This window comes from Aureobasidium pullulans, assembly GCF_000721785.1.
Source record: "Aureobasidium pullulans EXF-150 unplaced genomic scaffold scaffold_16, whole genome shotgun sequence".
Taxonomy (NCBI): Eukaryota; Fungi; Ascomycota; class Dothideomycetes; order Dothideales; family Saccotheciaceae; genus Aureobasidium; species Aureobasidium pullulans.
This window is the reverse complement of record NW_021941036.1, coordinates 202,643-217,705: the sequence shown is the minus strand read 5'-3', so window position 1 is coordinate 217,705 and position 15,063 is coordinate 202,643. Positions and strand designations below refer to the sequence as shown.

The following is a 15,063-nucleotide window of genomic DNA, read 5'->3' as shown; positions in this document are numbered from 1 at the left end:
AGGTGAACAGCAGGCGAGCAGGAGAATCAAGGTTCGACAACCGGAAAATCAACACACGTGAACGATCATAGGGTATAATTTTGATTGATGCTGACCACGTGGAATGGTCAAGTCTATTCTGTCTTCGTCATTCGAATACTTGATTGGTATGTATACCTAATCCATGAGCTCCAAGGCTCGCAACGCCGCTCGAGTTGAACCGGAAGACGCCATTGAAAAAAGTAATGATGAACATGAAGTTTAGAAAAGGAGAAAAGCAGCCGTTAGAACTGCGGCGACTCTAGTCTTACCTCTAGAGAAGTGGCTTAGGAGGTGAACGACTGTGGCTTGTTTGGTGGATGCGCCAGGATAGAACGCAGAAATGCAGAAAGCTTTCAGTCAAGAGTGTAGTTGTGGCGAGTGCGCTCGACATCCTTACGCATGGTCTGGCCAGAACCCGTGAAACCGACTGCGAAGAAGTCAGTGAATGTTTGCAGCATTGAGAAGTAAGCTACACATACCTCTGGCAGAAGGAGCTTCACCAGTACGGAACATGCTCTCCTTCTGGACAACCTTGGCAGCCTTGCCGGAAGAGGCCTTTGACTGCCATGACTGCCAGTTGTTCTTGCTACTTTCGAGAGCCTTGGAGGTCTTCACTTTCTTCGGGGGCTTTCTGTCACCGTCGAGAGGTTTGATCTGATCCTTCTTGGCGGCGCTGGCTAGGGCAGGGTTGATGTTTGCCTCGGCGGAGATGACACCGGGAATGGGAGTGCTGACTGTAGGTGTAGAAGGAACGGAGACTGCAGGAGAGCCATCAGCCTTGCGCTTCTGAGAAGTCGAAGATGAAGCAGCAGGAAGAGGGCGCAAGTGTTCTTGACGCAACGTCTCTGTGCCTGTGTAGCCCTTGAAGTTGACTGTGTAGATGGGAGCGGCCGAGGAGCCAGTGACGGAGATGATGCGCGCTTCGTAGAACTGCTTGTCGCCTGCATACTTGGCCAAAACGTTATCGTTGACCTTGAAAGAAACGGGAGCTTTCTTCTCTTCGACGGCAGGGGCAGCGCTGGGTGCCTGCTTGCGGTATGCCGGGTGGTTTTCCTTGCTCCACTTCTCGCTCGACGAGGTGGCTTCTACTTTGGCGGTGGGCGGTTCTGGTTTCAGAGCGGCGATTCTGCTATCGACATCTTCGAGCAAGGCGACGATCTCTGCCTTCATGGAGAGGGCGTCTTCCAGATCGGGCACCTCGGCGAGCATCTGCTCGACTTCGACGAGCTATAACATCAGTCAGCAACAGATAGTACAGGGAGGAACAGTAATCAAGACTTACGTTGCGCTCATAGTCGGCGCGTTCGGATTGCAGCTGGGCGAGACTCATTGTGCGTTCAGTAGCCTTCTGTTTGTTCGTCGGTCAGGAGTGTTACCAATCTGCCCTGGCTTGTTCGACGGGCTCGGCGTCGTATCTGTTCCAGCGACAATTCCAGCAAAAACAATGCGCTTTACTTTAGTCAAGTTTGTTGCGGGTTGACATCAAATAATTCATGGAGAATGCAACAAATCACCAAATGGCCGACAAGCGGGCAATGACGATCCGCGATTCGCGCACTGACCAGCTAGCCGAGGCTCTGCAAACCTGCTTGCTGTCTGTCACCTTCCTGCTGTCTCACTCCTTCCCAACCATCAACACACAGCACTCTCTGCCTTGCATCAAGACCATTGAAACGTGTATTTGCATATGTTGAGTATGCTGCTAACCTGCTCAGAAAACACAACCTTGACGCCTGCCATTCAATGCTTACGCCTTCCACCAATCTTGTCAACCAACTCCAGCATATGCCCAATCGTCAAAGCAAACGCCAGTCCATCCCGATCCCGAACGCCATACCGCACAATCATTAATGTTGAAGAAGCAACCGCTCGACGGACTCTCTGAAAACCCGCTTACAGAAGATACGCCATGTCCCAAATCGACTGCCTGTTCCACTGCTTGATACCCAAGTCTTTCACCAATTTGTCCATTCGCATTTCGAGCGCTTCTCGAAGTCTTTCGGCGTACTTGTCTGACCGTCCACTCGTGTCGACCCGGATGTATTCGATTTCATAGCCACTGTCTCTTCTCTTCGAGTACCTGAGGCGGAAGCAAGCGCTTGCATCACGATGCCATTCATTGTATGCATCTTTGTACACTCCACGCGCAATTTGTACAAGTACCACGGTTTGGATCTTTCCAATCTTGTCGCTGCTCATGTTGTCCAACCATCTGGGAACTCCAGTATTGAAAGAGCTGTAGGGATATGCGATAGGTGCATCGACAATTGGCCTCGGGTGGAAGTTGATTGAATCGCGTCTCCTTACGACAAAGTCGTTTTCTTGGTAGAAGATGGGTGTACCTTCGAAGCGCGCTAGTCTGCAGCTTCGCAGGAATGCTGGTTCCTTGGCTGAATCTTGACTTGCGTTACGAGTTGTACTCTTGCGCATGACTGCTGTCACCCCGTCGTTGACGCAGACCATGCCGTATATCATTTCCCGGAGTTCGTAGGGAAGTTGGAAGATGCGACATTGTTGCTGCGTGTGGATTGAATACTCGTCGATGGTAGAGGGTCGTAACGGTAATTCTGATTTCGTGCTAGCGGTGACCGCATCGAAGGGGTCCGACACAACGGTAGGTGCTGGGGAGGGAAGGGACATTCTTTGTCGTTTGTATCTCGCACCCTCAGCGTCAAAGTCTTCTGCTCCGAGAGCAGCGTCCATCTTGGATACCATTTTGGCGTGTATGAACTGGGAAGAGGGAAGGACATGCATCACACCGCGCTGGTCACAAGGGTGCAGTTAAATACTTCCCCCTCAAAGACCGACGACATCCTTGGCAGGGACCCTTGGGCGAAGGGGTGCTTCTTCTTGCGCCAATGAGATATCGTTATCTGAGCAAAGAAATGAAAGTCATGGGCCGAACGAGGATCTAGAGTTGATAATTCCAACGCGCGTTCCGAAATAGAGGGGTTCCGCATCGCGATCAGCTCCTGTCACCTGCTGAACCGCGGTCAGCGAGGCCGAAAGCCCGTACCAAAGACTCTCCTCAAAGCGATGCGAAGGATGCCCGATAAGCATGGCTAGGGTTGACGAGTTCCGTATCAGGTAGTTGTTCCTCGGTCGTGGCGGAGGATCACCGATAGTCCTAAGCTCACTACTGGACCTGTCGGAGATAAGAGAGATAGGCACGGATAGCCCTGTAGGCTGTACGAAAACCAAAAAAGCACAAGGGTCCAAAGAGTTTAACCCGAGCGGGTCAAACATCGTCGGTGCGGGGGTCGTGCGTCGATCAAAGTGGACAAACACGACTCGGGTCTTCGTGGTTGACACGGGGTGAGGCTTAGGGAAAACATCGCAAGGGGCACATTTTGTCTCGTGTTTCAGGCCATCAAACTTAGCATGTCAAAATGCTTTCTCCCTGAGAAATTGCGCGCGACCGAAGTCGGGATCCAGAACTCTGAATCGAAACAGGATGCCGGTAGTCCGAGATACGCAGAGTACAGGATACCGTAAAATTTCGTTTATTACGGCATGCCCTTAAAGCGTCTTTGTCGATCTAAGACTAATTAGCCCCTACTCTTGTAGCCGAGGGCCCTTATAATAAGAGGCCCTCGCTTAATAGGGCCGTACTATTATAGAGGGTAATATAGATAGCTATAGGGTTAACCCTAGTACGTAATATTGGTCTCTTAGTCGACTAAGTAAGGGCGACAAGGAGGTGTTTTAGAAGGTTATTTTAGTGCGCGAATTAGAGGAGGAGGTAGCTCTATATAAGAGGCTTAAATTACAAGTGTTCCTATTTAAAAATCAGCTTAATTGCCTTCTTAATTTGTTATTATTATTATTTACTATAGTTCTTGCCGAATCCTCCTAAATTGCTACGCGCGCACTAACTTAGTAGTTAATTCTTTAATACTAATTAAACACGCCTATCTTAGAGCGACTAGTTAGTTTAGTTAGCGGTCTAAGAGCTATAATTAAGCGCCCTTACGCTAGTCCTAAGAATAAGGCTCTCGAAGAGCGTACTAGCGCATTCTAGAGCCCTATCGTTAATTCGTAGATATCGACCGTAGGTAGAAGCTCTTAAGGCTCTAATGTTAATAGATCTAAAGGCGCACCCGTTAAGGTTAGTAATGTAATTAAAAGAGAGACTACGCGATTAAAAGAGAGACTAACTAGTATAGATTTTATCGCCTCTATCGTCGCCGTTATCCTCCTCGCTATCGTCCTTACTAGATAGTAATATCGCTAATTAAGAGCCTCGCGGTAGAAGAAGATCGTATACGCGCGAATAGAAGCTCTATATAATCCTTAAAGTAATAAGAGGTCGCTTAATTCGCTAAGTTATATAGACCTTTAGCCTTTAAAGGTCGACGGTTTAGAACTAGATACGCGAGCGTAAGAGAATTAAGTCCTCTCGCGTAGGAGCTCGTCGCTATAGCGGTATAAGAAGTATTAACTTAATTCGTTTTTAAGAGCTAGAATAGCGCCTTAATGCTAAGTTCTTAAACCGCCGCGCTTAAGGCTATAGCGTAAGCAGTCTCTAGTTCTAACGCGCTGCTCGAGCTCTATATATATAGCTTTTTCCTAGCCGTGTTTATTAGTGTACTAGTAAGCGTACTATTTACCTTAGTTTCGCTTTTAGTCGCGGTTAGTTTAAGAGGTTTAAGAGGCGCTATAGCATCTTACTTCGCTACTTAACTTATAAGGCTTAGAAGTCTCTAGATTAGCTCCGTAAGCTAATCCTCTTATATATACGCTTTAACTATCGTAATGCTTAACCTTACGAAGGCGAATAGACCTTCGACGTAGGTCGCTATAAGCTTAGTAACATCGCTAATATAGACTAGACCCCTCTAGAATTCGATTTCCCTACCTACTATACGTACGACCTTATTAGCGCGAAGATAGTCGGTATTAAGACTAGCCGCGGCGGATAGGATAAAAGATAATGTACTATCTAACTAACGGTCTTCGCTAATAGTAACCCTTAGTGCCGTCCTTAGATTATCTTCCGTAATAAACTAACCTTTAGTAACTCGGCTAATAGTAAGAAGGAGGCTAAGGCCTATTACCCCCTTATCGCTAACTGTTACAATATGGCAGTTAGGGTGACAGATGTAGCAAGAGGAAGTTAGGTAATGCGGAGAAGCCGTAACACAAAGACTTCTATACTGCAACAGTAGTTAACCAACTTAATTACAACACACGTATTAGTTCCACCCCTTAATGCCTATTCCCTCTAGAGCTCTAGCTTCCGATTACTAGGCGATACTTTTTAACTGGTTATAAGCCCGGGTTCGCAAGAACTCGGAGGAATATAAGCGGTGTAAAACTTACACTAGGATCGCGCCCGACCCGAAACAGCAGCTATAAGCTACCCTCGCGTGAGAGGACCTACAGTTAGCCTGCTCTAGTATCTTTAGTAGAAGACTACTAAACCTAACAGTACTTAGACACTGTTATAAGTCGACGATAGACTTACCCTCGAACCCGACGATCGAACACGAAATGGACGACGCCGAAACACAGAGAGGTAGGCTAGTAGCCACCCTCACTAGAGAAAACTAGGAACTATAGTTCTAAAACATGAAGAGATAGCTATACAGCAAGGACTGCTAGAAAGCAATTAAAACACCTGAAAGCAAGCACGAGGCAGCTTTCACTAAAATCGACAATACAGCTTTGTACTAGATTAACAAATGCATCTTAGAAGACGATCAGATGCGTTATGTTAATACAGCCAATTTAAAGACACTTTAGGACTAGTTACAAGCCAGATATAAGAAGACTCTACCTGTTTAGAGAAGACTACTTATAGAATCGTTCCACTCCTTCTAGAAGGACTAGAACTAGACGATTTAAGATGCGTGGCTATACCTTCAACAGCTAGGACGAAAGATTGCAAGCTTAGACCTAACTAATGCGAACCTAGGCAAGCCTAAAGCTAGGATTTAAAAGCTACTTGTAAGTCTTCTAGAAGAGTACGACATAACTATAAACGCCATCGACGTGCAAAGTTATCTAGACCTAGAAGATATCCTTGCACTTTTAGAGAACTTTAAAGCAAAACTAAACTTAAAGACGACCTCACATGCTTATCTTGCAAGGAATAGATAGGGCCCTATTAAATGTCATCTTTGCAAGAAGGATCACTTTGTTAAGGACTGCCTATCACTTCCAGCTGCTTAACGAGCTGCAAGAGATGATCGAAGACAGAAACGGTCTTCTTAGTCATCCCGCTAAGAGCCTATGATTGCTATGAAAGACCTAGAAGCAGTAGTTGCTAGGGTCTTCACATAAATCATGGAGGATAAGGCTAAGGTCTAAACTAAAGTTGCAAGAAAAGAGAGAGCCTACAAAGCAGAGGAAACCTCCACTGTTAGCTCTAGAACTTCGAAGTCACCTACTGCTGTCTTATTTGATGATCAAGTATCTTATGAAGTTGCCTACCTTTTAAAGGATGTCACAAGTAAGAACCCCTTCTAATGGTATATGGACAGTTATGCTAGTTCACACATAACTAATAAAAGCAACTGTTTTAGAGGACCATTAATTCAAATTAGGAGGAGGTACATCTAGGTTAGAGGTGGGATCCTACACTTAGATTTAATGGGAACAGCTATACTAGCTAATCAAATAGGAAGAGAGCTAGAGTTGAAACAGACGCTCTTTATACTAGGACTCGGTGCAAACCTATTGTTAGCAAGAAACCTCTGTCTTTAGAAGAGGCTAAATAGAAAGTTCAACTCTAACTCTATGACAATGGTAGATGCTAGTAGAAATGCAGTGGTACATAGCAAAATACAGCATAGGGTGTATGTTGTTACTGATGTCTATCTAGAAAGACTGCCTAAGTAACTTAACACTATAATGCTAGCTACGGATAATACTACTGCACATGCATTTAACGCTATCGTTTCTCCTTAGGAGGAGGAATTAAGCTTAAAGGCACAGGAGGAGTATTAACTCTGGCATAGAAGAATTGCACATCTAGGACCTAAGAAGATTAGGAACTTGCATAAGGTTACTACTCTAGAGAAGCTAGTCTAGGTAACTCCTGACTATTAGTGCATCGTATGTTTAGTTGCAAACATTAGAAACAAGAGAGGTGCAACAAGTAAGAGAAAGGAGGGAATCCTTGAACTTATCTACATTGATACCTGTGGTTAGATGCTAGAATCTCGTGAAGGATACATCTACTTTATTTCAGTTGTTAACAACTTCTTAAGGAAAACCTAGATCTTTCCTATAAGGGCAAAGTCAGATGCAGCTCCTATCCTNAACTAATGGAAAAAGGAAGTTAAAACTGCAACAGATCTAAAGATCCTAGCGGTAAGGTCCGACAATGCACTAGAACTAGAGAACCTCTTCGGATCCTAGAGACAAGAATTAGGTGTGCAACACGAGTCAACTGTCTACTATATGTTAAGTCAAAATGGACTAGTTGAAAGATCACACTAGACAATTTAGAATGGCACTAGAGCTATGCTAAAAGATGCAAATCTACTAGTAGAGCTATAGGTTGAAGCTGCATAAGCAGACATCTACATTAGGAACAGAGTTTCGAATGGCCTAATCATTAATAGAGTACAAGTCAGCCTAGAAGAAGCGTTCACTAGGATCAAACCATCTATTAACTATTTAAGAGTTTGGGGCTGTTAAGTAGTTTCATACATGAATCTAGACTCCCTACCGTAGGGTACTAGGAGAGATAAGTTTATGGATAGAGGTAGGCACTATGTGTTCCTCGGATACGTTAAAGGGACTATAAAGCAGTAGCTCTTTTAGGCTCTAGACATGAGAAAAGTGATTAAATTACATAGAGCAGACTTCTTTAAGAATAAGCAAGGAGGAGACCTACAACTAGGTATTCCTAGACGAGCTGCACTAAACATAGCTCCCCTAAGGAATCTTAGAGGCCGGCCGCCCTTATAACAGACTCCTACAACAGATGCAACGACCGTTCTACTAGCTGCAACTGCTACATCAAAGAGAACTGAACTATAAGTCGAGATCCTAGCATTCCTAGAGCATAAAAGACATCTCTATTAGGACTTTACATAAGAATCTGGACAGCTATAACTAGGAAATGGCGCCAACTCACAGGAGGAGCGCGATTTAGAGCTATTAGAAGAAAGTGATGTCGAGTCTTAGGAGGAGCTACGGCTATCTTCATTAGTAATGGCTGCAACAACAATACTAGCGGCAACTATAGGAAGAAAGGTTCTCTCTTATGTTGAAATTCCCCGAGTATTAAAGAGGATAAGAGAAGAGTATGGCATACTAGAAGGACAACCTAATTTCAAGCTGCATAAGGCAATGCTAGCAATTAACCTTCCAAGTCTAGGAATTGACTTAGAAGACAATAATCAACTTAACATCCTGCATCATGCTTTTATGGCAGCATTCTTAGCAAAGGAAGAAGTGCCGATTCTAAAGTTATATTAAGCTGCAATTGATGATCTAATATGGGGACCATTATGGCAAGAGGCATTTAGGCTTAAAACAGATGCCTTATAGGCAAACGGGACCTTTAAAATCACTAAGCCACCTACAAGGGCAAATATCATTATAAGCAGATGGGTACTTGCTGCAAAACATAACCTAGATAGCTCGTTGCAGAAGCTAAAGGCACGCCTTATTACAAGAGGGTTTACCTAGAAATTTGGAGTTGATTTCGACTATACCTTTACGCCTACCCTCCGCCATAATACACTGCGGGTGTTCTTTGCAATTGTTGTAATAGAGGATCTTAAGTGCTATGCTGTCGATGTTAATAATGCCTTCACCGAGTTAACATTAAAGGAGGAGATTTATATGGCAGCACCACCTAGAATAAACATCCTACTAGGTTGTGTACTTAAAGTCCTAAGATCGCTCTATAGCCTGAAACAAGCTACAAGAGATTAGAATTAGAGCTGTATAGAATCGTTGCAGAAGATAGGTTTTATCTAAATAGACGCCGACCCATGCCTTTTAAGACATCTAGAGAAAGAAATCCTCATTCTAGTCTATGTTGATGATATCCTAATTGGATCTAAACAGACGGACAACATCAACTAGTTTAAGAAACACTTTAGAGAGATCTATAAGATCAAAGATCTAGGAGAAGTAAGCAAGATCCTAGGAGTTCAAGTCATCCGTGACAGAAAGAACAGAACGATCACCCTAGATTAGTCTCACTACACTAAGGATCTTCTATTAAGGCATAGAATGGACAAGGAGAAGGCTAATCTAATTAGTATTCTACTGAATGGATATGATCTGTTGAAACTAGCTGGTCTACAAGACAAGAGAGCAGACTAGAAGGAGTATTAAAAGATCATTGGCGGCCTTATCTACCTAGCAATTCTAACGAGACCTAACATTGCATTTGCAATTAGAAGGCTAAGCTAATATCTGTTAGATCCATCAGAAGGGCACTTTAAACTGTTAAAATCCCTTATAAGGTACCTACGTTTAACAACAGACCTTGGCCTAGAATTTAATGCAGAAGGCATACAACAACTCGTTAGCTACTCTAATTCAGACTACGCAATGGACAAGTTAGACAGGATATCCATTTTAGGAAGTGTATTCATAATGGGCAACTGTCCTGTTAGCTAGTCTAGTAAGAAGCAGAAGTCAGTTGCAACCTTAACTATAGAAGCTAAATACATGGCCATATGTTAGGCTGCAAAGCAGTTATAATAGCTAGCTCAACTTCTAAGAGACATGGGCTATAGCAAGTACATTAGTTGCAACTAATATTAGCTAACTATGAGAGAAGAGCAAAGCTTCGTTATTAGGTCACTAGTCAAACTGTTCGGTAACAATTAAGCCTCTCTATCGTTGGTTAGAGATGCCTATACTTACGAGAGGTTAAAGCACATCGATGTTACATACTATTATGTTAGAGACCTACACCGAAGGAACAGGATTAATGTCGAGTTTATAGGGACAAGAGATATGGTTATAGATGGCTTCACAAAGCCATTGCCTAAGCCGGACTTTGCAAGATTCATTAACTAGCTAGGTCTTACTAGCATCCGCCGTCTAGACTGAGGAGGAGTGTTACAATATGGCAGTTAGGGTGACAGATGTAGTAAGAGGAAGTCAGGTAATGCGGAGAAGCCGTAACACAAAGACTTCTGTACTGTAACAGTAGTTGACTAACTTAATCATAACACACGTATTAGTTCCACCCCTTAATGCCTATTCCCTCTAGAGCTCTAGCTTCCGATTACTAGGCGATACTTTTCAACTCTAACCGAGTAATATTTAATAAAAAGGTATAGGTAAGCGAGAGAACTCTACTTAAATAGGTTAACTCCTACTAGCGCTTCTCGTTCGCTAAGGGCTTATTAGTTAACGAGCCTCGCCTCTTATTACTTAATGTACTCGCTACGTAGAAGACTAATGTAGTTAAGGCCGCCTTTACTTCTTAGAAGACTATCTGTTTATTTATCCTACCTAGCTATACCGGCTACGTATAGGTACTTAATATATCTATTAATAAGCTTTTTAAGGACCGGATTAGACATTTAGCTAATATTTACTTTACTAACCATCTAGAGGACTAGGATACTACTATATTAAAGCGTAGGGTCCTTATTACCTATTAGGTTACCTAGGTATATACCTAGATTTACGACACGTATAAGGACTTAATTATTAAAACCTTCTAGTAGGTTAGCCTTACCCTTCCTATTAATGAATCTTAGGATAACCTCCTTAAGGTTAAGGACCTGCCTAACCTTAATATTAGTAACTAGCGACGTTGTAATAAGGACGGTAGTCTCTACGAGCCCGGGTAGCCTAAGAACTACTTCGATCCTAAGGATGCTTCTTAGTAAATTAAGCTCGAGGGCGACGACGACGACGACACTTAGTATACTATCTACGCTATAGACCCTACTCTAGCATCGTAGGAACTAATTATTATTAACAACGACGAGCTACTAGAGCTCGATATAGACGACTTTAAAAACAACGATTAGGACGTAGATTACAAAGTCGACATAGATTATATTAGCAGTAACCCTATGCCTCTTAGAGAGCTTTAAAATACTTGATCTAAGAGCTCTAAAACGCTTAAATTAGCAATAAAAATCGAGACCTGATGATAGTTGTGTGTTTGCCTTGTTTGCTCTAATATCTCAATACTTTCCTCCTCTTCCACCTGTGCGCACGCCAAGACTCGCCTATACCGCTTACATCAGCAGCTATTGCGAGGGGGGGGGCCCTTGTTCGAGGTAAATAACCGTGTATTGGAGCTCGAGCTAACCCCTGCCGCTGTAACCGAGGGGCCCTTGCCGCGACGGGGGCCCTTGAAAACGAAATTTTACGGTACTCAGATGTGACTGTGAGTCAGAGAAATGGTTTTCAGAAGCGACGAATGAGTTGTACGGTGATTCGGCTGGCAAAGAGGCACGAGAGTCGTGCTGCGATGCATGTCAAGAGTTGACTGGTCAGCTTTACGTTGGATCCATGTACTGATAGATTAGCTGTGGTTTCCTAAAACAGTGAGGTGCTGTATTGCAGCTGAAGCACACGAATACAACGTCTGTACTTTGTCCCAACCGCGATCACGGGGTTGAACAAAGTCATCAAGTGGCGGACGCATCGAAACGCTTTGTTCTCGGTGGTCTGAGACACGAGCGGTCTGGAATAATAACCTGTTGTAAAAGATACATGCAGGTAAACGGGGTTGACAGGGTCACAGCAATAGCAACAGTTGGGGGCAACACATCGAGATGAGGAGGAGAAAAAAAAAGAAAGAGAAAAACAAAAAGAAGGTAGGGCAGTCACGAGCGGTTTCGAAGGCGGAGTAGAAGGCCGTGGAAGGCACTAGCCAGCCGTGCATGAAGTGGAGGAAAGTGACTCCGACCAACCCGCAGCGACACCATGATGGATGGAATCAGAGTCGAAGGCGTGACAGAAGACATGGAGGTACAGCCAGCGTAGAGACGACGTGAATGGCATGGAAAGCTGCGAAACAGGCAGTGGTTGGGCGTGTTAAGGAGAATTTCAGTCGAGTCTGGGCGACAAAGATCGGATTTCTAAGCACCATCCGTTAGAGACTGGCGGCGGTAAAAGCCGGGGGCATTCGAGGGCGGGCCTGTCTGCCTGCGGTGTCTACATTCTCACTCCTGCCTAGTTTCTGCCCCTCAACGCTTGCTGCTTACTTTGATCTTTGCAATCCGACTTTCGCATTTTTCTGACACAAATTGGAGACCGACTGCACTCGCAAAAGGACACTTCGACGATCGCAGGACCGATACCCCGATCATTCATAGCTGCATCATCTCAAAGCCAAAGCGTGTTTGCCTGGCCGCTGGACTGGCCAATCGCCCAACCTCAACTCATTTTCTCCACTGCTCCATTGTCCTTCTTCGTACTCTCCGACGCACGACAATCGCATTCGAAGCTACAGAATCTGACCGACATCGATCGCATTCGACCGTCCTCTCCGCTCTGGTACCAATCGTACGACTGTGTCAGAAATGGCGGGGCAGACGACCGGCAACCAGCCCTTCAATCCCTATCTCTCCAACGCTCAACAGGAGCTCCTTCTTGCCGCATTGGCATCCAACAACCCTTCCGGCAATCGCGAAAAGAATAAGCCCTCCGCCGATATGAATGCTCTCGAGTTTGAAGACACAAGCCCTTATCTGGACTACCTGGATGGTGACACCAGCTTCGACTTCGATGCTTCCGATCTAGGAGGCCAACACATGTTCGACAACATGGGTAGCAATGCTAGCAACAAGTCCGACTCGACCGATGGTGGTGACAAGCCCGACAAGCGCAAGAGTCCTGAGGAAGATTCGCTGGATGACGAGAACGACGCCAAGAGAAGAGAAGGCGAGCCAAAGGAGGCCAAGAAGCCTGGCAGGAAACCCCTCACGTCAGAGCCGACCACTGTAAGTAACCCATTGTAATGCTGCTCCAAGATCATGGGGCTGATACAGTGCAAAAGAAACGCAAAGCCCAGAACAGAGCTGCCCAGCGTGCTTTCAGAGAGCGCAAGGAGAAGCATCTCAAAGACCTCGAGACAAAGGTCGATGCTCTCAGCAAAGCTCAAGAACAGGACAAGCACGAAAACGGTGTCCTCCGTGCGCAGGTCCAGCGTCTCCAGGCCGAACTCGGCGAGTACAAGAAGAGAATGTCATACTCCAGCGGAGGCATTGCTTCGCACTCACCCCCTTCTGCCGCCCGTGGAGTTTCAAGGAGTAACAGCAACTCTCAGACCGACTTCCAGTTCGACTTCCCCAAGTTTGGTGCTCTTCCCGGTAACCAATTGTTCGGAAACAACGTCCAATCAAGCCGTGAAAAGACTGTCAGTCCACCTGCCGGACAACATGCCAGTCTACCAAGATCGAACAGCATGGCCAGGAACCCAAGTCCTGGAACTCACATGAGCAACCATCCGCTAAGCCCGGGCAATAATTCCAGGAGCGGCAGCATGAACAAGGGAACCAATAGTCCCCTTGCTCAAATTTCGGCTACTGGCACTACCTATGCCGATCTCTTCAGCCCTTCGACGCTCGGAAACCTCAACTCGGCCGACTTCCTTATGCAAAACAACAACAACAACAACAACACCGATGCTCGCGCTTTTGCTCAGTACGCTGACAACGGCACTGACAGCACGAGTGGTATCTCTAGAGTCTTCAGATTTAACAGTGGCTCTGGCTCAGGTTCTGGCACCAACTCTAACCAATCACCCTCTGTGCCTTCCCTCACGCATTACAACACCAACTCTTGCAATACCTCGTCTTGTGGAACTTCGCCCGAATCTGCAAATTCTCCTCCCTCCGACGTAAACAAAACTGGTGTGAATGACTTCAACGACATCTACTCGCTCAAGCCAGTCAACTCCAACAACACTCAAAGTAAGCATTTCATCGATGTGAGGTTTGAGCGTAAAGCTGACACAATAGCAGAATCCGCTCAGAACGGCGGACTTACCAACGCTTCTACTCCTGGCTTCGACTGGCTTGCCACACAGAACGGCGGTCAGTTCGATCCTGTTCTGTTTGGTGACTATCGTGAGAGTCAAGATGCCATTGTTGGCGACGGTGACTTTAACAGTGGCTTCTTCGAGGCTGCATTCCCCTACGACTTGAACACGCCATTCGCCATGAATGACTTCTCTTCCCCTAAATCTGCACAACAGACTTCGGCGAGTGCAAACTTGCTGGCAGAGGTCGAGAAGTGTCGCGAAGGTGGAGACGATGATATGTACTTGCCTCAGCAGGCACCTACCCAGCAGAGCCAGCAACAAATCAACGAAATGAGCCTGAAGGCTGCCGAGAAGATGCTCAATTGCAACACGATATGGTGCGTGGTTACCAAAGCCAATAATCCCTTCATCGACACTAACACCTCTCCAAGGTCGCAACTACAATCAAACCAGGACTTCAAGGAGGGCAAGTTCGACCTTGACAATCTTTGTGCCGAGCTTCGCGCCAAAGCCAAGTGTTCCGAGTCTGGCGTCACTGTACCATCCGAATACGTGGATGCCGCTTTTAAGAAGCTGTCAGGCACTAATGAACAGCCTCCTCTCGACGACTATCATGCTACGCATACTACAAAGGGTATTGATTATCTCTTCAACCAATACTCCGTTGATGAGGCGCTTAAGAAGCTGGCGGGTCAATAATAACGGCCTAAATCAACATCAAAACTTCACGTACGACATGACGGACTGGTTGGGAGTTAGCCTCGGGCCTGGGAAGAAATATCTGGGATGGTGGATCTGTTTATGGGAAATTTTACCCTCTTGTCTTGACGGCTTGATCTCTGCTCACTTGTTGACATGCAGACATGATCAGAATGGCACCGAAAGTGGGAAAGGAGTTTTATTGATTTATCGCTGCAAATTGTCCAGAATAGACGCCAAAGAAGCCTCTGGGACACACATTCACTATCGATCTTTAGCATAGCAATATACCTTTAAGTTTATCTCTTGCCCTTCGTTGTAACAGTGAATATCACCACCATCTCACGATCTGATACCTTAACGCTTTGCACCATCCAAATGACGATGGTATCGAGTCACAGCCTCGTCAT

General features: G+C 45.4%; 3 protein-coding genes across 3 annotated transcripts; 1 reads left to right on the top strand and 2 right to left on the bottom strand.

The window, feature by feature from the left end:
- Positions 1 to 197: 197 nt before the first annotated feature.
- M438DRAFT_367418 (uncharacterized protein) lies at positions 198 to 1,474 on the bottom strand. The gene is made up of 3 exons (XM_029907951.1): positions 1,304 to 1,474; positions 501 to 1,248; positions 198 to 448 (listed from the first exon to the last, which is right to left on the bottom strand). The coding sequence occupies exons 1-3, from the start codon at positions 1,349 to 1,351 to the stop codon at positions 375 to 377; spliced, it is 870 nt and encodes a 289-aa protein (XP_029758125.1). The 5' UTR covers positions 1,352 to 1,474; the 3' UTR covers positions 198 to 374.
- Positions 1,475 to 1,914: 440 nt separating this feature from the next.
- Positions 1,915 to 2,736, bottom strand: M438DRAFT_337470 (uncharacterized protein; the record flags this gene model as incomplete). The annotated part of the gene is made up of 1 exon (XM_029903996.1): positions 1,915 to 2,736. One exon carries the CDS (start codon positions 2,734 to 2,736, stop codon positions 1,915 to 1,917), a length of 822 nt encoding a protein of 273 aa, XP_029758124.1.
- Positions 2,737 to 12,491: 9,755 nt separating this feature from the next.
- On the top strand, positions 12,492 to 14,653 carry M438DRAFT_337469 (PAP1-domain-containing protein; the record flags this gene model as incomplete). The annotated part of the gene is made up of 4 exons (XM_029903995.1): positions 12,492 to 12,911; positions 12,968 to 13,883; positions 13,935 to 14,331; positions 14,386 to 14,653. The coding sequence occupies 4 exons, from the start codon at positions 12,492 to 12,494 to the stop codon at positions 14,651 to 14,653; spliced, it is 2,001 nt and encodes a 666-aa protein (XP_029758123.1).
- Between the last annotated feature and the right edge of the window lie 410 nt (positions 14,654 to 15,063).